This window comes from Hippichthys cyanospilos, chromosome 3, assembly GCF_059441005.1.
Source record: "Hippichthys cyanospilos isolate Australia breed blue-spotted pipefish chromosome 3, RoL_Hcya_1.0, whole genome shotgun sequence".
In the NCBI taxonomy this organism is placed as follows: Eukaryota; Metazoa; Chordata; class Actinopteri; order Syngnathiformes; family Syngnathidae; genus Hippichthys; species Hippichthys cyanospilos.
In genome coordinates, this window is record NC_142371.1 from 14,541,237 (window position 1) to 14,564,506 (window position 23,270).

At 42.0% G+C, this 23,270-nt stretch overlaps 1 protein-coding gene across 4 annotated transcripts; it reads left to right on the plus strand.

The window, feature by feature from the left end:
• The first annotated feature begins 311 nt into the window (after nucleotides 1–311).
• trmt11 (tRNA methyltransferase 11) lies at nucleotides 312–20,910 on the plus strand. Of its 4 annotated transcripts, none has more exons than XM_088410499.1 (13): nucleotides 312–475; nucleotides 1,241–1,306; nucleotides 3,757–3,849; nucleotides 9,184–9,265; nucleotides 9,348–9,440; nucleotides 10,771–10,905; nucleotides 11,304–11,460; nucleotides 11,602–11,682; nucleotides 12,014–12,178; nucleotides 12,391–12,463; nucleotides 12,543–12,677; nucleotides 15,405–15,525; nucleotides 20,369–20,910. In XM_088410499.1, the coding sequence occupies exons 3-13, from the start codon at nucleotides 3,827–3,829 to the stop codon at nucleotides 20,477–20,479; spliced, it is 1,176 nt and encodes a 391-aa protein (XP_088266625.1). In that variant the 5' UTR covers nucleotides 312–475; nucleotides 1,241–1,306; nucleotides 3,757–3,826; the 3' UTR covers nucleotides 20,480–20,910. The 4 variants fall into 4 exon arrangements, with proteins under 4 accessions (XP_088266625.1, XP_088266623.1, XP_088266622.1 ...); XM_088410497.1 differs by having other exon boundaries at nucleotides 3,776–3,849; XM_088410496.1 differs by lacking the exon at nucleotides 312–475 and adding an exon at nucleotides 761–847 and having other exon boundaries at nucleotides 3,776–3,849.
• The last annotated feature ends 2,360 nt before the right edge of the window (nucleotides 20,911–23,270 follow it).

Here is a 23,270-nt window from a genome sequence, read left to right on the forward strand (position 1 = left end):
TATATGTGTGTGTGTGTATATAATTAATTTATATTAATTAATTTTTAAAGTTTTGACAGCATTACTATAATGACAAGTTTTCATGGCTGATGTGGGTTTATTGACGTTTAAAAGCTCTGGAAAATAGACTGTGTAGCCTCGCCCCATACGTGCGCGCATGAGGGGTATTTATTCGAGAGTCTGACGTCACAGAAATCCTACGTGTGAAAGTCACGGACGGCCACTGCCTTTACCATAAGGCCGAGTAATGATGAGTGGTTGCTGTATTGACTTACCCGTGACATGTTAAGACATACCCGTGTTTTTTTTTTTTTAACTCAATCCCCACACACAAGTTTGATAACACTTAAAAGGACAATGTATAAGATTTTGACCGTTTTTCATTACGGACACAGGAGGTGGTGCATTTACCATTGCATTTACCATCCGTAGCTATCACGGACATGGCAGCCTCCGGAGGAGAGCCACCCCCCATGTAATATAATTTAATGATAACTATACGTCCGATTTTTTTTTTTAAATACATACTGTTGGTCGTTAAGAACACATTTTTTTAAATGTATAATCATTTAATGTATTCCTTTTTAATGAAAAACCGTCTACATCTTAAACATCCCTTTAACAAAACTCGACACCCTATTAGTGCATAGTAATACACGCACTTGTTGCACGGTAAAAAAGAAAAAATAAGAATATCAGAAAACTTTGTATCACTCAACTGTTACTTCAACTTTGTTTCTAGCCGGACGTATTATGATTCACAACAAACATGGCAGCCTCTGGGAGACGCGCGTGCCACCAATATTTAATACATCTTGCTCACGATCATTTGGACTTCAGGTTACCGGTAAACGTAGATACAATTGCATCCGATTAATTCCGTTTTTTTTCTCAGAGACTGTACCCAACTCATTTATATACTTATATATGTTTATAATACGACAGACGTTTGTCGTACGTTAGCTGCTCACAAAAAGTACGGACAACGTTTGTCGTCTCTGAGGGCAGAATCTTACCTGTACGATATTTGTATCTATTTTAACAACAATAACTATAAATGCATCCTCTTGCGGGAGAATGTTTGGATAGACCAGTGCAGTGTGATAATAGACGAGACAACAATGTCGGTTGTACGAATTTGCTTGAGTGCCGCTAATTTATTTTCACTGCAGATGCATCAACATGGTGCTTTGAAAAGGTTTGCTGTTATTGTAAAACAATTGTGTGTTCATGCCTTCAGGAAATCGAGGCGCTTTTGTCTCTGAGAGGAAAACGTTTTAATCCTGGTGAGAACTTCAAAGAAAAGGTATTTGTAACCAACATTTGTTGTATTGTGAATGAACACACTGACACACACTTACATAGATAGATAGACAGACACGCACACACACACACACACACACACACACACACACACACACACACACACACATACATACACACTCACCTATAAGGCTTTTTATATTTGTAGAACAACTTAATGAATCTAAAGTAATGATTTAAAGTGAGAATAATATTTGAATTTTTTGCTGGTTAGTCTCATGAACCTGAAGCATTTTTTTTTATTATTTAATGAAACAATAATAATGTATTTATCTGGCAAATATCGGGGTTTCCGTTGCATTCCTTTAGCAGTGGCAGTCTGGAGCTTCTAAATTTTCACCGATGCTGATCGGGCAAAACAATAGAATGTTGTGATACCAAAATTGCGACCTCAGACCACAATTTCGAGTCGCTAATGTGAAATGCAGAGTCGGAAAATAACCAAAATAGGTGCTTTGGTGTAAAGTAGACTTTCCACAGAAGTCTGGCAAGAACTGCGCTTAAGGCTTAAGCGCTGCCCATTCTTATCGAGGGCCACGTTGCAGTTACAGTTTCTGTCAGAGGGCCGGGATGACTGTGATAAAATACATTTTTGGTGTATTTGTCACTCTTCCTACTAGTTTTGAAATCAGAGAGAGGGTGAGGGCAAAAATCGCTTGCTTTTTCCCCAAAACAATTTCAAATTGACTTAGAAATGTGATATTTTGACCGGAAACTTGAATTCGCTTTACAGCAATACTCGTCTGCCAGAAAAAAAGTTTCAATGTCGCAATCAAGTGGTCGATACCATGCTAAATACTGTGCTGTCAGTGCCGCACTATCATTAGCTTAGCACAGTAACTACGGTTCAACAGCTGTTAAAAAAGGTAGCAAACGCTATACATACCAGTTGTCCTAAGTTCCCTCTTCCGCCTTTCTACAAGCTAGGTGAGTGCTCTTGCTTGGCTCCGTTTTTGTATTAGAAGCTCAGCTGACCGTGTTGGGTAGCTCCGGTGACCGCAAAGCATCCACCATGATTCATTTCTGCCAACGTTCCCAAAGCTGATTGGCTGACGCGCCGCGACAGAAGTTTTTTTTTTTTTTTTTTTTTTTTTTACTTCTCGCGTCACGCGTAATTACGTGCCGCACGTAGCTTCATCGCGTCGCTCGACAAGTCGTGGCGCGAACTCCATTGACTACAATACAAAACCGTCTGCTCTTCACACTCTATCTGAACGCGGCATTACAATTATTAATACTTTTGTACCATCTGCTGGTAAATGGATGACCTGTAATTTATAGAAATATGATCAGTTACCATAACATATATTTTGCAGCTGGAACATTTTACCCCGTTTCATTGATACAGACTGTCTACTTTATACTCATATGCTTAATTACCTTACAATATGTTGGTATCACTCATATTTGTTTATGACTTTGCCTATTGGCCGGCTCAGTGGAAGAGTCGCTAGTATGTCCACTTCACAGTTCAGCATCCCAAGTTCAATTCCAGCTGGCTCCGGCTTTCCTGTGTGGGGTTTGCATGTTCTCCCTGAGCCCATGTGGATTCTCTCAGGGCGCTCCAGCATCCTTCCACACTCCAAAAAACATGCATGGCAGGTGTATAGGACACTCTAAATTGCCCTTAAGCGTGGTTGTGAGTGTGAATGGTTGTTTGTCTCGGTTTGCCCCACAATCGTCTGGCAACCAGTTCCCCAGCATACTGCCAGAAGAAAACTGGGATAGGCACCAGCAATCTTGTGACCCTAGTGAGGATAAGCGGCTCTAGAAAGTGGATGGATGGATGGATGTTCACCTATTGGTCAAACTAACAACTAGTTTTCCACTTGGCTGCTTCCTGGTGAATCTGCCTGCCCGCACTAAGCACGCCTCTCTTGCCATATTCTCCACGTTTTCACAAAGCTCTATATTCACTATCTATATTCACTATATAAACAGTCTAAATTTTATTCACTATATTCACAAAGCTCTATATTCACTATTCACTACTCAGTGGCTATTTTGTGTATAGCATAAAATGGCTTTTAACCTCTTGCCTTTCAAGGAACTTTTGGGGAAAAAAAGTAGTACCGGTAATTTAAAAAGACCAATTTACTATAAAAAGAAATAAGTTAGAAGTTAATAAAAAAAAATCTGTTGCAGAAATTCAGCCACTTGTATTGTTCAGCGATGACATTTGTCCATAAATCCATCAGTTTCGATATCGTTTGACCTCACTCGAGTTGCAGCTAATCTTGAGCCAATCTCAGCTGACTATCTGTCTCTATATTTATATCCTATATTCTATATTGTATTTTTTTTACCTTTACTTAAGACCAGTCCCGAATGTAGCCTGGCTTTCCCATTGTCACCTGTGATCGTGGACAGGATTATATACAATGACACAAAACAGCAAAAGGCTTAATTATGAGTCAGATTTAATTTTAACAGTACTTCAACTCTCCCCAAGTGTCCTTTTTGGTGTTTGGGAGATTTGACAGAGGACGATGTCTGCTGCGTCATGGCTCGATCTGTCTGTGCAAGGTAAGAATTTTTATGCTTGTGTCATAGAATGTAGTCTGCTGCTCGGGGAAGTGAACAGAATAAGAATTTCATTGTGTGGTACAACTATTCATATGATAATAAATCTCTTGAATCTTGAATTATTTGTTTGTATAGTTTGTACAGTATGTTTGTAAAGTAATTTCATGCCATCTGACAAATACAGTTGTGTTCAAAATAATAGTGGTGTCTTTAAAACAGTGAGTATGTCAAAATTCCTCAAATAAATTGTACTTTAATGAACACAAATTGGCGCACTGCACATTCTATTTCAGAGGAAGAAAATAGCAAATAGTACTTAAACTTGATAATCTTTTTTAGAAAATCAAGAAACATAGTTTAAAATAAGTAGCAGCATTGTCATCAGACAACAGACCATTTAAATGGATTGTGTGTAAGATTAAGACCATTTTTCATTACGGACAGCAGGAGGTGCTGCAAGTGCTGCATTTACCATTGTCCGTAGCTATAACAAACATGGCCGCCTCCGGAGAAGTGCCACCCCCTTGTAATATTCTTTAATGATAACTAGACCTATGGTTATATTTAAATCATACTGTTGGTCATTAAGAACACATACATTTGCAAGTTATTGAAGTTTACAATCATTTAATTTATTCCTTTTTAATGAAAAACAGTCTAAATTTTACACGCTGTCCCTCTAAGAAATTTTCAAATTCAAATTTGCTGGGTTGCCAGAACTAATATTTTGTTGATGATTTCTAATTTCTAATTAGTCTTCAGTATTAGCAACATGACCTCTCCCAGTCTCCTGCTGTACTCAAACTAATCCATAATTCCCGGTTTGCAGTAAATAAGGCCAACAATCTAATCCGAAAGACAACTCCGTATCATGATGTTTCCACCACCACGCTTAGTACTGGCTTAAATTCAGTGTTTGTAGTACATCTGATGAGCTATTATGCTGCATTCACACCAAACGCGATCAAGGAAAGAAAGCGGACAGTTATGTATTATAGTATACAAGATGGCGGCACGTGTAGAAGCAGCGGCCACTCGCTCTTCCGACAATGCGTTATTTTGTTCGTCAAACAAGGTGTTTGTCTGAAAGTTTTTCCAGTCAGTTTACGCCACAATACGTGTACAGTTGACGGGTCTTCTCACACATTCGGAGAAGCAAGATTTGCCAAGTTTTAAACACGGAACTGGAGAACTTGCTAAGGGAACTGGGGCTGCTATGCCGGCCTGCTAATTCACCGGACTCGCCTGTTACCCCTCCCCCAGAAAGGAGGCCGGAAGCGGTGCGCCAGCACGAGGAAGCGGGGCAAGCGCTGAAGTATCCAAGCTAGGCTAGAGGCAACCCAACTCGCCCGGCCATACCATCTATCCTTTTGGCGAACATTCGATCAATGGACAACAAAATCGATGATATCCGACTTCTGAGATCAGCAAACCGAAAAGTGAGTGACTGTTGTATGTTAGTTTTCACTGAAACATGGCTAAATAGTAACATTCCGAACTCCGCTATACAATTAAAGCAGCTAACATGCTACAGATCCGACAGGGCTCTCGCAGAGGGGGCGGGAGTCGCATGGTGGTGGCGTGTGTTTACATCCGCGAAGCGTGGTGCCAGGATGCCACTGTAGTAGACAAACACTGCTCCCACCTGGCGGAATTCATGATCGTGAAGTGTCGCCCCTTCTACTTGCCAAGGGAAATAAGTTCAATCCTGCTGGTCGCTACCTATTTCTCCCCAACTAATAACAGCAACAGAAGTTCGACGCTGAACGAACTGTACCAGGCTATCAGTGAACAACAAACAGCACAACCAGGCGGCTTCACCATCTTCGCTGGGGATTTCAACCATGCTGATCTCAAAACTGTTCTTCCCATGTTTCATCAACAAATCCACTTTGCAACAAGAGGACATAAGATTTTGGACTGTGTTTACACTCAGCGCAAAGGAGCATACAAAGCCATCCCCCTCCCCCACATTGGGTCCGTTGACCATCTCACTATTATGCTAATGCCTGGATACAGACCAAGAGTGAAAGTCATCCAACCTGCACTGAAAGAAGTAAGCCTCAGCCCTACTGCTTTGAGTCAACAGGCTGGGACATTTTGGGACATCACTCTGCTCAACAATCTAAACAGTTTCTTTGCACGCTTTGAGGAACATAACTCCACCCGCCCATAGAAAACACCACCACGACCAGCCTCTCTGCCTGTCTGCTGCCTGTGTGAGGAGGACACTCTCCGCCATCAACACCCGGAAAGCAGCAGGTCCAGACAACATCCCTGGCAGAGTGCTGAAAGACTGTGCAGAGGAGCTGAAAGATGTTTTTACAGACATCTTTAACACCTCCCTGAGGCAAGCCATTGTGCCATCAGGCTTCAAAGCTGCCACCATCATACCTGTGCCAAAGAAATCCTCCCATCCTGCTTCAACGACTATCGTCCAGTGGCACTGACACCCATCATCATGAAGTGCTTTAAACGACTAGTCCTGTCACACATAAAATCTATCCTGCCCCCCAGCCTGGACCCGTATCAGTTCGCTTACAGGGCAAAGCGATCCACAGATGACACAATCTGCTCTGCCCGCCACCCGGTACTCACCCACCTGGACAAAAAAGACTCATGTGAGAATGCTGTTCATAGACTTCAGCTCAGCGTTCAACACCATAAAACCACAACAACTCACCTGCAAACTGGACAAACTGGGCCTCAGCACCTCACTCTGCAACTGGCTGCTGGATTTCCTCAGCCAGCGGCCTCAGGTGGTGCGTGTTGGTAAAAACATCTCAGGCAGGATCACCCTGAGCACGCGGGCCCCACAAGGCTGTGTGTTCAGCCCCCTCCTCTTCACCCTATTGACACACGACTGCACAGCAACCCACAGCTCCAACCACCTCGTGAAGTTTGCTGACGAGACAACACTGGTGGGCCTCATCTCCATTGTCGACGAGACCCACTAGAGGAAAGAAGTGGAGCTTCTGAACAGATGTTGCAAAGACAACAACCTCCCACTAAACATCAGCAAGACCAAAAAGATGGCCATCAGCTTCCTGAGAGGCCACACCCAACACCCCCCACTGACCATCGACGGTGCTGCAGTGGAGAGGATGAGCAGCACCAAGTTCCTGGGGGTGCACATCAGCGATGACCTCTCCTGGACCACCGACACTGCATTTCTGGCCAAGAAAGCACAGTGGCGTCTCTACCTCCTGCGCAAACTGAAGCGGGCAAGTGTGGTGCCACCCTTCATGACCACATTCTACAAAGGAACCATTGAAAGCATCCTCACCAGCTGCATCACTGTGTGGGGCGGGAGCTGCACTGACTATAACAGGAAGGCTCTACAACGCATCGTGAGAACAGTTGAGAGGATTATTGGTGCTCCACTCCCCTCCCTGCAAGACCTGTACACCACCCACCTCAGCCGCAAAGCCATCACGATTGTCACCGATACAAGTCACCCTGCACACAGTCTGTTCAGCCTCCTGCCCTCCGGAAAGAGGTACAGGAGCCTCCACCCCCGTACCACCAGACTCAGGAACAGCTTCATCCACCAGGCCGTGAGATGGCTGAACTCTCCCGAGACCCTTCCCACCCGTGAAACAGCCAGTCAGAAGAAACACCTAGCTGGCAGACGAAGTTTAGGTCATTGGACTCCCCCCCCCCCCCCCACCTAAACTCAAACTTTGCTCATGCACTTGCAAAATTTACACAGACTTGCTGCTGCCATCTTTATTCATAATTATACTTCTATTGCACAAGCGATTACAGTTAGAACTATAACAACTACCTCAAATGCACACAGCTGTGACAACCACAATCAGAGTTGTCTTGCTTTGTCATATACTGTTGTATTGTCTTGTCATATGCTGCTACTCATGTCTTGTCTTGGGGTACTCTTGCCATACCTGGTTTTTCGTATTTAGTTTTTAGTTTTAGTTATTACTTTAGCAACACTAGGCAAAGTAGCACGAACATACTGCACATTACTATAGATAAGAATCTAGTGTTTAGGATTGTCTAGTCTTGCCCACCTGCACTTTTTGTTATTGTACATGTAAAACGCAGAGGATAGTGAGAAACGCAATTTTGATTCCTTTGTATGTTAAGCACATGTGAAGAAATTGACAATAAACTTGACTTTGACTTGATTGTCGTTGTGAGAGCCTCCATCCCCTACGGACTTCTCGAGGATTGACGTGCCTTTCTTGTTCTGACTAGTGTTGTGTATCAAACAATTTGACACTTGACAGTTGTAACCGCCCGATATTTGGACACTGTTGTGTCCAAGAATTTATTTTTAGCGGCAGTGAGTATGACATTAAAGAATCTGCGTATTCAAAACATAAACCAAATTTGAATATTGTGCAAGTAAAACAATTTCCCCCAAACGTTTGAAAGTAAAACATACCTGCGGTCAAAACCATTTGCTCTTGGGGTCCAGTCCTCCCTCTCTTTGCCCATAACCTGGCGCTTATCTAAGCTATAGCGCCACCCCATGGATACATGCTAGACAGGCTATATTTGGCCCTTACAGTAGTGAATGGAATTTGCGCAACATGGCACGATGGCGAGTCGGGCGACACGATAGATGCGAATGGAGCGATGCCATGCGGTGCGTAATTTCGTCTGTCACGTGAAGTTAAACCATTTTAACTTCTGTCATGTCTTGACAGCCAATTTGCATCGATGCCATGCGGTGCGTAATTTCGTCTGCCATGTGAAGTTAAACCATTTTAACTTCTGTCATGTCTTGACAGCCAATCAACTTCGGGAAGGTTCAATGTTGCAAAGCGAGGTACATGCAGTGTGAAAATGAAGAATAAAGGTGCTGTAAGAGAAAATATTAGCTCTGGTATATCCCAGAAAAGTGAAAGTTCTCAGCAGTACTCTTCTGTCCGGATCCACTGTAAAGTGCACAGCAAGCTCACTCCCCTCCTCTCGCGCGACACTGTTGCGTGAAAATTGAACGTCTTCTTGAACGCGCTTTGTCACGTTCGGTGTGGACGTAGCATTATACCATGACCCTTTATTTATTTATTTAGTTATTTATTTTTCAGAACAAATGTTGAACTCACCACTGTGATTTTATTGAACACACCCCTTTCAGTCAATGATTCTCATAATGATGATAATGTTTCACATTATCAAAAGCATGCACGGCAGGCCAGTTGAGCCTGTTGGTTTTCAACGCCCTTATTATATCCTCCAGAAACTTAGTTGCTTGATTTATACTGCGACATTTGAAGGACTGGTATCATTTTGAACACAACTGTATTTATTCCTCTGGGGTGTTATGTACCCTGATATTCTTATGTAACATCGCTGCAACTCAAGGTCTGCGTTTGAGCTATGGGGCCATGGACGAAACCATGATGAGCTCAGAAAATCCTTACTGAAATACCCAGCAGAGAAGATGGTCAGTAGAACTGAATTTGGCTGTGTTATGTTAAAACTGTATAGTCAGACTCAAATATGAATTTGTTGCGTTATCTCTGCAGTTGCCATTCTTGCATAAAGACTCAACGTACAAAATAAATGTTTACACCTTCAACAAAACCCTGGATTTCAAAGAGCGAGTCAAACGAATTGATGTAAGTGTTTGAAATAATAATCATGTAAATTTGATTAAAGTTATTTGCATTCCAGGCTATTTCATCCATCCATTCACCCAACACCACACTTTCTTCTGGCATACACCAGTACAATATTCCCTCGTTTTTCACGGTCGATGAGGACTGAAAACCTGCGAAATCCACAAAATAATCAGTCATTCAGCTCATGGCCACTCCTACAAGACACGTGATTGGCCCCCGGCATGATATCGACCAGTGAGGACATGAGTGAATTACAATTCAATTACAGTCTACTCATTTGCTTGACATGCATGATTTCTTCACATCCCGTCGCTCGCATTATAATTCATTTATTTATTAATTTAATGAAAACAAAAAAATGCGACACACTGAGAGTGCGAAAGATAAAAGCGCAAAGTAACAAGGAAACACCACATTCTGATATCGTCCAGTACATATAAGGTTTAAGAAAAAATACAGTGGCCTCTCGGTTTACGAGATTAATCTGTTCCGTGGTTGGGATCGTAACGTGAATTCACCGTATGGCGGCCAAACCTATTTACGACCTAATTAGATAATGCATGTTCAACCCCAAAATTGGTATCAGAATAGTATAGTAAGTGCTACTTATCTATAATATACATGCATGCAATTAAATAACATCATAAATAAAAAATATATAAAAGATTTATTTACTTTTGAGTTGATGCTTGTTATGGCCATATTCCCTAGTAAGGTTAGCCCAGGCGAGGCTTGTTTAGCTTTCTTTGTATTTCTTGATTATTTCCAGCATCGTTTCCATATAAAACATCGTCTTTCTTCTCTCTTTAACATCACCAGCAATCTTGGGACTCATGGATAACCAAATCAAGTTTGAATTAAGCACTAAAATGCGTAATAAATATGATATTGAAATCACTCTCACACATGATCAAGTCTTTAGGCAGCCATCTTTCCAACCCCGTGCGCCGACCAATAGCAGACTAGCATCTTCTTGACACCATCACGCTAACCAATAGTAGGCCAGTATCTTAGATAGTCCAGACGCCGACCAATAGCAGACCAGCATTGTTGTAACACGTTAAAGCGGAGGCAGAAAATACAGTAAGAGCAATTACCTAAAAACGCCTCAAGAGGGAGGCAAAACAACCAATCCAATCAACCAAACAGGTCATGACAATTGATGTTAATCATAAAGCGGGATAAATGCTTTAAAGAGGGGACTAAAAACTCAGTATTCCAGATTGTAACGTGAAAAAAAAAACATTAGCCAGGGACGCTGTAACCCGGGGGTCCACTGTATTGCATATGCACGGATAATTAATTAATTAATTAATTCTCTTTACAGGCAATGGATTACCTGCCATTTGAGGGTCTTGTATGTCTAAAGAGCCCTCAACATGTATTCTGCTTGCTGGAAGATTATGGCACTGACCCAAACAGCATCCCTCAGCATCCATATTACATTTATTTTGGCCGATGGGTGAGAAACGGGAGCGATTCGACTGCAAGAGGCAAAAATATGTTTACAAGCATCCAGATCAGCAATAGTGATTTAAATGTGTTTTGAATTTGTGTATATTTTACACATATGCAAAAAAAAATTTGCATTTATAATTTCCCCAGATTGTGACTATTTCAATGCTATAACTTACATTACTATATTGCAAACAAGATCTTTACTTGCTTTTTCTTTCATTATTTATCATAACATGTTTACCAGTGTGGTTTTAAAGAGACATTAAATTAGACTGGACACTTGCAGTCGGACATTGGGAGCAAATATGATTGACACCAATAATTGGAGTCTCAGAAGGAAGATGACAATGCAAAAGAATTTTCAGCTTTCTGCCTTACTACTTGTGATTAACTTCTACACAGATCGCGGATGGCCAGCGTGAATTGATTCGTTCTCATAGTGTGAAGAAGAGACACTTCATTGGAAATACCAGCATGGATGCTGGCCTCTCCTTCATTATGGCTAACCATGCCAAGGTCAAAGAACACGATTTTGTCTTTGACCCATTTGTTGGAAGTGGTGAGTTAGTGATTGTGCTACCCTCATGCACATGGAAACATGTAGTAGTATTTTATAATAATTAATGTAACATTAACATTACATTTTTGAAAATGCATTGAGATTCAAATATTTTGATTATGCTCTTTTGATATGTTAAAGGTAGTCTGTTGGTTGCCTGTTCTCATTTTGGAGCCTATGTCCTTGGATCAGATATTGATTACAACACTATCCATGGCAAAGGTATCTTAAGCTCTTCCATAATCATACTTTGAGTCATTCTGTATTTCAAATAATTGGGTGCGTGAATGATTGCTCGTCCCTATGTGCCCTGCAATTGGCTTGGAACGAGTTCGGGGTGCCCCGCCAACTGCCTGAAGACGGCTGGGATAGGCACCAGCAAGCCAGCAGCCCTAGTGAGGATAAGCGGTTATGGAAAATGGGTCCATGTATTTCAAATAAAATATGCAAATGTTCTAATGGGTCAAAACTGGCACAAACATACAAGGTCTGAATTTAGGATGTCATTAAACTGTCCTACCAAGTGTTTTGTTTTGTTTTTTTTCTCCCTTAGGAAGATCAAGCCGCAAAGATCAGAAGTGGCGAGGACCAGATGAGAACATTCGAGCCAACCTCCGACAGTATGGAACAGAGAAGATGTACGTGGATGTGATGGTGTCTGATGCATCTAAGCCTGTATGGCGGGAGACCGCTCTCTTTGATGCCATCATTACAGATCGTATGTTAAGTTTTTCATATTTTGCCTTTTGGAGTTATACATTCAACATTATGCTGTTCCAAAATAACGTGAATAGTTATTGAAACTGTGACGGAAGCCGTTTGTATATCCCTGTTATTTCTGTTATTATTAATGTGGATGTGTTTTTGAGTTTTATAAAACTGAACAGTTCAAAAGAAAAAGACACTTGTTTCTTTTTCTCTTGTGCTTAGCTCCATATGGTATACGCGAGTCCACAAGGAGAACAGGCTCCCAGAAAGAAACAACAAGACCCACGGACGGCGTGTAAGTTTATTTGAAACTCCACCACCAAAAGGTAAATGGAAACATTCCGGATGAATGCAAAATATTTTGTTAATTGCAGCTATCCCGAGTCGCACGTGGCTGTATCCCAGTCCTACCACCTGAGTGAAATATTAGCAGACATTCTAAACTTCTCTGCACATCGCCTGGTCATGGGAGGGAGGCTGGTCTACTGGCTGCCTGTTTATAGGCCAGAGTGAGTAAACATATGCTATCATTAGATATAAAAGGAGCACTTCAAACTGCACTGACCAGCTACATTTTTGATATAGTTAGATACGTTTGAATGATTATTTTATATTTAGTATTTTTATATTGTTTTTTAAGACTTTAAGAACACACATATTCTTTTTGCATTTTAATGTTTTTCTTTCAATAAAAGCTCAAACTCAATATTTAAAAGCATACTAAATTAATTTAGCTATTTAGCACCTAGCAGTAAAAAGTTATTTTCTCTGTTAATTTAATACCTAAATTATGTTTCAAGTACAGTGGACCCCCGTGTTACAGTGTCCCTGGCTTACGTTTTTTTCATGTTGGGATGTGGAATACTGAGTTTTTTCGTCCCCTCTTTATGGTATTTTCCCGGCTTTGCGACAAAAACAACTGTCATGACCCGAAGGGGTTGGCTGTTCTTGTGTTGTTTTGTCTCCATCTGCAGGCGTTTTTAGATAATTACACTTATTTTATGTTGCGCTCTAAATGCCTTCATGCAACATGTCACTACAATGCTGGTCTGCGATTGGTCGACGTCTCCTCACGGAGATGCTGCTCTGCTATTGGTCAGCCTCACACGTTTCAAAATGGCGAATGGTAAAGCTTTGTTCTATCACTTGTGGTACTGTTTTGGTACCAATTTTTAATATGTATGTACAATTTTGATGTTTTTACCTGGGGTTCTAATCACATCAGCTACTTAACTAGGTTTGGATTGCCCGCCATACGGTAAATTCGTCTTACAAGCCCAACCACAGAACGGGTTAATCGTGTAAGACGGGGGCCCACTATATGTCTATATATATTATACAGTGGGCCCCCGGTTTATGAACCCCGTTTTACGTATTTTTCATCTTACGACGTGGACCACGGCGTTTTTTTGTCCCCCTCTTACACGCAAACCTTTCGTCTTACGAACCATCCAACATGCTGGTCAGTGTGTCTGCACTATTATTTTTTGCTTTGCTGCATCAACAAAAACAACTTTTCTCGCATGTCACGGAAATGCCGATATGATATTGGTCGATTAAGGTCATAGTCACGGTCTCAGTCACGGAGGTGCCGATATGCTATTGGTCGATTATGGTCACAGTCACGGTCTCAGTCACGGAGATGCCGATATGCTATTGGCTGGCGTCACGTCAATCACAGAAATGCCGATATGCTCTTGGCCGAACGCCCTAATCTAGCCTGATGGCACGAGCTGGTCGGTGTGTTGTTAAGACTTTGCGAACTTTATCTGTTAGACATGGCTTCCAAAATTGCAAGTGGCGGTAAAGGAAGAAGTAAGAGGATGATGACAATAGACACGAAGCAGGAGATAAAAAAATACGAAGGAGGCGCACGCATAGTTAACCTTGCTAGTGAGTATGCCGTAACCGCTCGACAATCGCTACAATTCTCAATAACAAGGAAGCTATGAAAGCAAGGCAGTCTTCTAAGGGCAAGACTTTCCTTGCCAGGGGACGGACCTCGGTCAACAACAAAATGGAGAGGCTTCTTCTATTATGGATTAAAAAGAAGGAAATCCCCGGTGATATGTTCTCGTTTAAGAAAAGTTCTCGTTTAAGAAAACAAATTCTGCGGGTTCGTCTCTGCTCGTAGTTCGTAACACGGGGGCCCACTGTATTTATTTCATGAGTGAGGTAAGAAAAATATTGTTTATGATATCCTCAATACGCGCCAAAGTAGGAAGCGTCTAAGCAGTCAAAATTGGTTCTATATTGTGGTCATGTGAATGCTAGGGCTTTAAAATTAATTGAATTTTAATTGTGATCCTAATATTGGCTGCCATAATTAATTAAGCTGATCCTCAAGCCAGCTACGTACATGTCAAATCAAGCACTTTTAGTCATCCTACCACCAGGGGGCAAATGCAAGGTTAGGACTTCATTAAGCTTAATAAATAGCAAGTGAGCTAACCCTGCAAAAAGGGCGGCAGCTCAGGCTTGGTTGATGCTTGACTCGTCCGCGAGCTCCACGCAGTTCCATGTCACTTTGGCAACCGCGACGTCACACAATTACATCACTTCGGCAACCCCGCCGCTTCACACGGGGTCAGCAAGGGACAGATTTTCCGCAATGCGTACCTTCCAGAATTTATTTAACACTACGCGTTAACACTTTACCGCGTACAAACAACCTTCATGATTCGGCTGAAAAGGACTACTATGACCTAAATACCGTCAACAACTCCTGTCGAGCACGCTCACTGGGGAGAGATGATGAGTTTGTTTTTAAAAAAAAAGAAAAAAAAAGCTAGGAAGAATTTCAATCGTTTGAATCTGCTCGGATTCTCTATCTCTGATAGTGTATGCTGTGGACTCCATTTACTGCCACCTATAATATGGGAGTATATCGTCTCACTTCGGGGGCTTCACCAAATATGAAGTGTTGAAGAACGTGTGCCGGCGAGATTACGTGCGTCTTCTTTCCGCTTTCTCGTTCACGCGTCAAGAATGGGGTGCGATGACGACCCTGAATTTGGCTTCACGGGCACGCTCCAGAGATTTCAGGTTTCAATTCCACGTTAAAAGCCTTAGCCTCTGCTTTTCTCACCCCCTAATATATCGTGCTAGCTGTCAACTGTGACCCATTTTGAAAAGTCCAATTGGTAAGAATAATTGAATAACCTCAGTTTGAAATCACCAAAAAGGACATTTTGACTAAGTCCTTACTCACTTAGAGCTAATTTACATGTTTGCAGATACTGTGATGGAATGGTTCCCCTCCATCCCTGTCTACAGCTCATTAGCAACTGTGAGCAGATGCTATCAAGCCACACATCTCGTCGCTTGATCACTATGGAGAAGGTCAAAGAACCAGAGGTGTGTGTTTGTTTTTTGTGTTTATGTTAAGGAGTTGAAAATATTCAAATGGGAACCCGTGACCACTCTCTGTGTGGCCTCAATAATAGTAATTACTGGATATAGAACAAAACATGTGGAACAAATTGAGTAGTGTCCCTAACATTGCTCCCAAAAATTAAAGGAGCACTTTAAAGAAACACATTACATCAGATCTCAATATGAAGTTGGATATCTATACAAATAACCATATAACTACCAGGCAGTGTCTTAGGAACAAAAGGTTTCCAAGTCTTTTAATGGAAATAAAAGTTTTCAGCCTACAGAGGGCTCAATTGTGTAGACACCATAAAATCAGAGTGAAATGAAGATGTGGCAGGCGAGTCAATTTTTTCCAAAACTTAATTTCTGCAACTCATAATGCTTTTCAGTATCTTGTGTGGACCCCAAGAGCTTGTATGCATGCTTGACAACGTCGTGGCATGCTCGTAATGAGGAGACGGATGGTGTCTTGTGGCACTTCTCCCGGGTCTGTGTGAGGGCGTCCCTGAGCTGTTGTACAGTCTGAGTAGCAACCTGGCATATATGTGTATATGTGTGTATATATATATATATATATATATATATATATATATATATATATATATATATATATATATATATGTATGTGTGTGTGTGTGTGTGTGTGTGTGTGTGTGTGTGTGTGTGTGTATATATATATATATATATATATATATATATATATATATATATATATATATATATATATACACACACACACACACAGTTGGCCCCCGGTTTACGAACACCCTCTTTTACGAACATTTCGACTTACGAGTGTGGTCCACGGAGTTTTTTGACCCCCCACTTACGCACAGACCATTCGCTTACGAGCAATCTGACATGCCGACCAATGTATTTGTTCATATATTTTCGCTTTGCCACGTCATCAAAATCAGTAGTTAAAGCTTGTCACGGGAACGTAGAACAATATTGCTCTTACAATGTCACAGTCACTGTCTCAGTCACGGTGTCAGTCACGGTCTCACTCACGGAGATGCTATTGGCCGGCGTCACGTCAATCACAGAAATGCCGATATGCTATTGGCCGAACGCCTTTATCTAGCTTGATGGCACAGCTGGTGGGGACGGAAGGAAGGAGAGAAAATGAGTGAAAAACGGAAGGAAGGAATGTTGTGAAGACTTTGCAAACTTTATCTGTTAGACATGGCTTCTAAAATTGTAAGTGGTGGTAAAGGAAGAAGTAAGAGGATGATGACAATAGAAACGAAGCAGGAGATAATTAAAAAAAAAATACGAAGGAGGCGCACGCATGGTTAACCTTGCTCGTGAGTATGGCCGTAACCGCTCGGCAATCTTCTAAGGGCAAGACTTTCCTTGCCGGGGGACGGACCTCGCTCGACAACAAAATGGAGAGGCTTCTTCTATTATGGATTAAAGAGAAGGAAATCGCCGGTGATATGTTTTAGTTTGAGAAAAGTTCTTGTTTAAGAAAATAAATAAATAAATTCTGCGGGTTGGTCTCTGCTCACCTCCGTCTCCACTCAGCTCAAGTCACGTCGCCCCAGAGGAAAATGTCATTTATCCTTTGTTTATCTATGCTTGATATATTAACTGCACAGTAGATTATGGTACTAATTTTAATTATGTGTGTAAATTCGTGATGATTTTAACTGTGATTTCGCCACGCGTTGCCAGTCAACGTGAACGTACAATTGACCTCGCTTTGCTACATGAATGAAAGCATCTGCTCATGTATGACACGGTAACGCTGATATGCTATTGCTCTTACAATGTCACAGTCACTTTTTCAGTCACGGTGTCAGTCACGGTCTCACTCACGGAGATGCTATTGGCCGGCGTCACGTCAATCACAGAAATGCCGATATGCTATTGGCCGAACGCCTTTATCTAGCTTGATGGCACAGCTGGTCGGGATGGAAGGAAGGAGAGAAAATGCGTCAAAAACGGAAGGAAGGAATGTTGTTAAGACTTTGCAAACTTTATCTGTTAGACACGGCTTCTAAAATTGCTAGTGGCGGTAAAGGAAGAAGTAAGAGGATGATAATAGAAACCAAGCAGGAGATAATAATAAAAAATAAATAAAAAAATACGAAGGAGGCGCACGCATGGCTCGTGAGTATGACCGTAACCGCTCGGCAATCTTCTAACTTTCCTTGCCGGGGGACGGACCTCGATCGACAACAAAATTGAGAGGCTTCTTCTATTATGGATGAAAGAGAAGGAAATCGGCGGTGATATATTTATGTTATTTAATTTAACTGTACAGTAGGTTATGTTACTCATTTTTAATATGTGTATAAAGTCGTGATGTTTTTACCTAAGGTTTTTGCACGCATTCACGAATTAACATAGGTTTGGATTGCCCGTCATACGAGCAGTTCGAGTTACGAGCGTAGCCGCTGAACGGATTAAGTTCGTAACACGGGGGCCGACTGTATATACATATACATATATGTGTGTGTGTATATATATATATATATATACATATATATATATATATATATGTATATATATACATATATATATATATATATATATATATATATGTATGTATGTATATATATATGTATATGTATGTATATATATATGTATGTATGTATATATATATGTATATGTATGTATATATATATGTATATGTATGTATATATATATGTATGTATATATATATATATATATATATATATATATATATATATATATATATATATGTATATGTATATATGGACAGCTTTAAAAAGACCTCGAATTAGTTTCTGTCATCACAATGAGAACAGTGAGTTATAGACTCCACTGCCATAGCCTCACCACGCTCACCACCCAAGACCCAGTTGCTGAAAAAAAAAAAGCATGTCAAAGGTCTTTTAAAGTTTGCTGAGCAATAGTTGGACAATGTAGTTAAACACTTTGAGAGAATATTTTCTGGTCTAATCATAGCCAAATTTAATGATTTGAATGCCCTAATTCGCACCACGTTTCAAGGAGAAATGGCCCTGTGCATCACTTTAAAAACACCAGAGGCGCCTGCAAGACAGTTAAGCACATCACAGCTTGGGTGTCAAATCCTGGCAGGTAAGGTGTGAATATGGATTGGAGGCCCCCAAGATGGCAGACATCTCCAAAGTTGGTGGACAACAAACAGGCCAAGATCCTGTGAGACTGGTGATAGGCAACCAGTCTGATACAATAGTGGTGGATCAACATCAGAAGACAGCTATTGTGATAGATGTAGCAATCCCGAGTGATAGCAACAGCTGGAAAAAGATGGAGGAATACCAAGGGCTAAAGGAAGAACTAGAAAAAAATGTGGAGGGTATACACAATAATTGTACTCATAGTGAACAGGACACTGGGGCGGTTATCCTGGAGCAGAATCTGAGGCTCTTATCAGGAACAACAACGCCATGCAGAAGAGTACAATATTGGGAATGGTTAAGATCCTGTGCAGAAAGCTCAAGCTCACAGGCCTCTGATAGAGGAGTTCAGCTTGAAAAGAATACCGCCAGGATGGGCGAGAGCCTTTTTTTTTTCCTCACGAGGGGTTGGCTGTCCCACGAGTCGATTTGATTTTTGGGTCAACAGTTCAATTCAAAGTCGATTTTCAATCCAAAAATCGTTTCTATTCAAAACAATTCAAATTCAATTAAAAAAATAATTATGTTTCAATTAATGGAGGATGTCAGGTTCACCAAGCCAATTACCGTCAACCAGAGCGTTTGTCTAAAAGAAAGAGAGAAGGCAACGTTTATGCTCATGCATGAGGAGAACGAGACAGGACCACAAAGGCTGCAGTACTGCCGCGCTCTGAGGTACTTCCTCGTTCCCCTTAGTTTTTATTATTCAGAGGTCCCTAGGTTACATGTAGGTTCCGGCCCTAAAGGGTCGTGATGCATGGGGGAGCGATGTATGTGACCGGAACCCAAAATCTTGTAATACATCTTGTGAAAGCTAAGCGTGCGCGTGTAGGTGTGTGGCTCAATGCAGTATGCAGCAACACATTCCAGTAAGACGGGTGCTCGGGTCCACCGCACTTCCCCACCCGACTTCTTCTTTCTTGGGGAGCCTTCCAGGTGACCCCGGTCCAGGATGTTGTTTGACAGGCCCTGAAAAAGACTTCAACAACCACCAGCACACGGCCTCGAGTACACTTGTCATGAGTGGAACATGTTGCTATCCTAATGATAAAGACAGGGTGTCAAATGTATAATCACATTGAATCAAAAACATTAATAAATCACTTCATCAATTAAACATCTGATCAACATAATGTCTAACACATGAGTGATTAGTACATGTGCTCTACTTCCCTGAGTATTACTGATTGCTACATTAAGGACACAAATTGACATGTCACATTTGATTGGCACAGCCGATTAAAAACATTGATTCAGTACACAATATATGTAAAGGATTCCTAAATTTCTCCAACAGAGGTAAAAATCATATTACTGGACATCAGTCTGCTTTGCAAGACAGAATAACAAAAGGAGACATAGTGTTTTTTTGTTTTTTTTTGTAAATATTTATTTTATATATGTTTTAGTTTGTAAGGAACATGCCCTTTTTCCCGAAAACAACTGTGGACATGTTCTCCTCTTTGAAGCTAGCTACAATTGCATAGCCTTTATAGTGTAAAATAAGATGAGAAACCTCTGTCAAGTCTTGTTTCAACACTGAGATTGTCTGGTTTCCCCTGCAAAGTGTAAAATGCCTTCTAAATCTCAACTCTAATGGACTCCAGCTCACCTTCGACCCTAATGTGTATACGCTGTTTTCTTTCTTCAGTCTGGCAATGTCATTTATAATCGTCTGTCTTTCAAAGGGGTTGGACAGTGTGGCTCATCTGTCAGATCTTCACTTCAACGCCTACCAGGGACACAACACCTTCAGGGGGAAGTACTTCAGTGGACTCAACAAGCGGCTTAGCAAATAGAACAAATTTAATACCAAAGGTGACTCATTTAAACATAGCAAGGCTCAGTTTTGATCGTTGGCAGGCTCCAGAAGAAAAGTAACACCTGCCAGTACATTAGGTTCACACGTAAAATGTTTGCTTTAAACAAAGTGTTTGTTTTCACAAACCATGTCTGGAAAGACACTATCAAAGTTTGTCAGCTATCCTACCGAAAGGTTTTTGAGCAATTTGACCTCAACATAATACATGGACCATAAACCAAATAATCATGACAAATATAGCATGAAAGACGGTGTTTTTTTACCATTTTTGCGGATCAGTGGATTGTGCAGGTGCGTACGTTGCATGTACAATGTACCTATTTGTAAAGGTATCAAACTTATAGTTATTCTGTTTTTATTTTATTTTTCTATTTCTTATGTATTAAAAACATAACAAATTGACAATAATCTACTGCCTCTGTTATGTGTTCAAAGCAATGTCAAATTTAAAGGCTGTGGGATATTTATTTCTACTACATCCAGTATCTTCCCTAGGCAGTTTTACATGGTGGCATGGGCTGACAGCTGCCACCTTCATTAAATTCCTCAACATCCTAGCTGCCTCCATACAATTTCCAATCAACCGATCATTATATTTTTGTTTCATTTTATCATAAACGTTACTTTTTTTGTACTTCACGCCCAGTACAACAACCCCCACGTCATTTAAAAAAGAAGTGCTTGCATCTTACTGGCTCTACCAATTGAGGAAAAAGTCAAGTGCAGTTTAACTTGACCAATGACCATCTCCAGCAGACCACAGACAGCCAGGTAAGCTATAATATAATTGTTTCTCCCAAACTTCAAAAGTCCATAGAGAGTCACTGCCTAAAGACATCCAAATGATAATAGGATGAGTGACTTTGTTGCTACCATCAGTCAAGTTGTTCACAGGGTTTACTATATTAAAATTAATTGACATCTATCCTAGTGTGGGTCGAAATGTGACAGATGTGTTGGTGAAACAGCTACAATAATTAACTTTTTGGTCTTGTCCCTCTGAGACATATCTTTTGGAAGACTGTGTTCCCCACCTTGTCGGAACTGTTACTTTATATTATTGAACCAAATAGTGTAACAGCCGTGTGTGGAATGGCCTCAGACCTGAGCTTATCTTTGATTCACGAGCTGCCCTGTCCTCTTGCACACGAACCCCGAACTTCCGTTCACGGTTGAGGTTGATGCTTCCGACTCGGGAGTAGGCGCCGTTCTGTCCCAGCCATCACCTGAGTATGGCAAGTTACATCCATGTCTGTTCTTCTCATGTCGTCTCTCGTCCGCAGAATGAAACTATGACGCGGGCAACCGAGAACTCCTGGCGGTCGTCCTGGCGTTAGAGGAATGGAGGCACTGGCTGGAGGCCACACTACTCAGAACACAAGAATCTTGCCTACCTCAGAACAGCACGTCGTCTAAACCCACGGCAAGCCAGGTGGGCTTTGTTCCTCACTCGTTTCAACTATTTCATCACCTTCAGACCAGACTCTAGGAATGACAAACCAGACGCTCTGTCTCGGGTATATGAGGATGAATCCTGTGAGAACCCCCAGAGACCATCATTTCAGGTGAGCGAATCATTGAGGCCCTCTGGAGGCCCTCTGGAAGAACAAGTCCATCAGGCGGTCGGATCCGGGCATGCAAGTTTTTTGTGACCCCGGGTCTCTGGAGCGCGATGTTGGACTCGGGAAACAGTTCCAAACTGACATGCCAATATGGGATCAGCCGGACGGTCTACGTGGTCAATCAGCGGTTCTAGTGGCAGGGCTGGTGAAGGGACATCATTGACTTTGTTGCCGCCTGTACCACTTGTGCTCGGGGCAAAGCGACGCACCGACCACCAGCCGGGCTGCTAAACTCACTACCTGTCCCGAACCGACTGTGGCCGACATAGCACTGGAATTCGTCACAGTTCTGCCAGTATCACGAGTTAAGTCCACCATCATGACAGTGGTGGACAGGTTCTCCAAGATGGTACACTTCGTGGCCCTCAAGGGCCTCCCCTCTTCCCTGGTGACAGCACAACTCATGAACCCACATGTGATCCGCCTGCATTGTATTCCCACGTCATCGTCTCAGACTGAAGTTTGTTTTCCGGCTGTGAAAATCTTTCTGGCGAGCCATGGGGGCATCCATCAGTCTGATATTGGGCTACCACTCTCAGTCCAACAGACAGGTTGAGCGCACTAATCAAACACTTGAAGCCTCGCTGCGCTGTGTCTGCCAGCAGAACCAGGAGGGACTCACTCACCTCTCCTGGGTGGAATTATGCCTACAACTGCGGTCCTTTATCCGCCACCGGCAAGTCCCTGTTTCATATCGCCTATTGATATCAACCACCTGTTTTTCCCTCCCAGGAAAAAGAGGTCGTGATGCCTTCTCTCCAGAGCCATCTTCGTCGGGCCCAGAAGGTTTGGAAGGACACCAAGGCTGCTCTCACACGTACGACAGAGCAAAACTGCCATCTGGCAAACCGGTGGGGGTTCGCGGCTCCGTATTAACGACTGGGACAAGTTTGGTTGTCAACTCGAGATTTGCACCTCACCGAGGTCCTCCAAGAAACTGAACCCGAGATTTGTTAGGAACTTCAAGGTCGGCTCCATCCTGTTACGGTCAAACTTGCCTTGCCGCCGTTCATGAAAATCTACCTGGTCTTCCACATCTCTCTGCTCAAGCCAGTCATTTCCAGTGGGCTGTCATTTCCGCCATGCCTCCCCCTCCTCGCCTGGTCAACGGAGATCTAATTTATGCGGTAAGCTATCCTGGACTCC

What these genes read in the sequence shown, in the direction of transcription:
- trmt11 (XM_088410496.1), top strand. Translation starts at nt 770, where the DNA reads ATGGCAGCCTCTGGGAGACGCGCGTGCCACCAATATTTAATACATCTT. An exon ending in ATTTGGACTTCAGGTTACCG is followed by an intron (nt 848 to 1,240) that starts GTAAACGTAGAT and finishes TCATGCCTTCAG; the next exon opens with GAAATCGAGGCGCTTTTGTC. An exon ending in CTGCCTGTTTATAGGCCAGA is followed by an intron (nt 12,678 to 15,404) that starts GTGAGTAAACAT and finishes ACATGTTTGCAG; the next exon opens with ATACTGTGATGGAATGGTTC.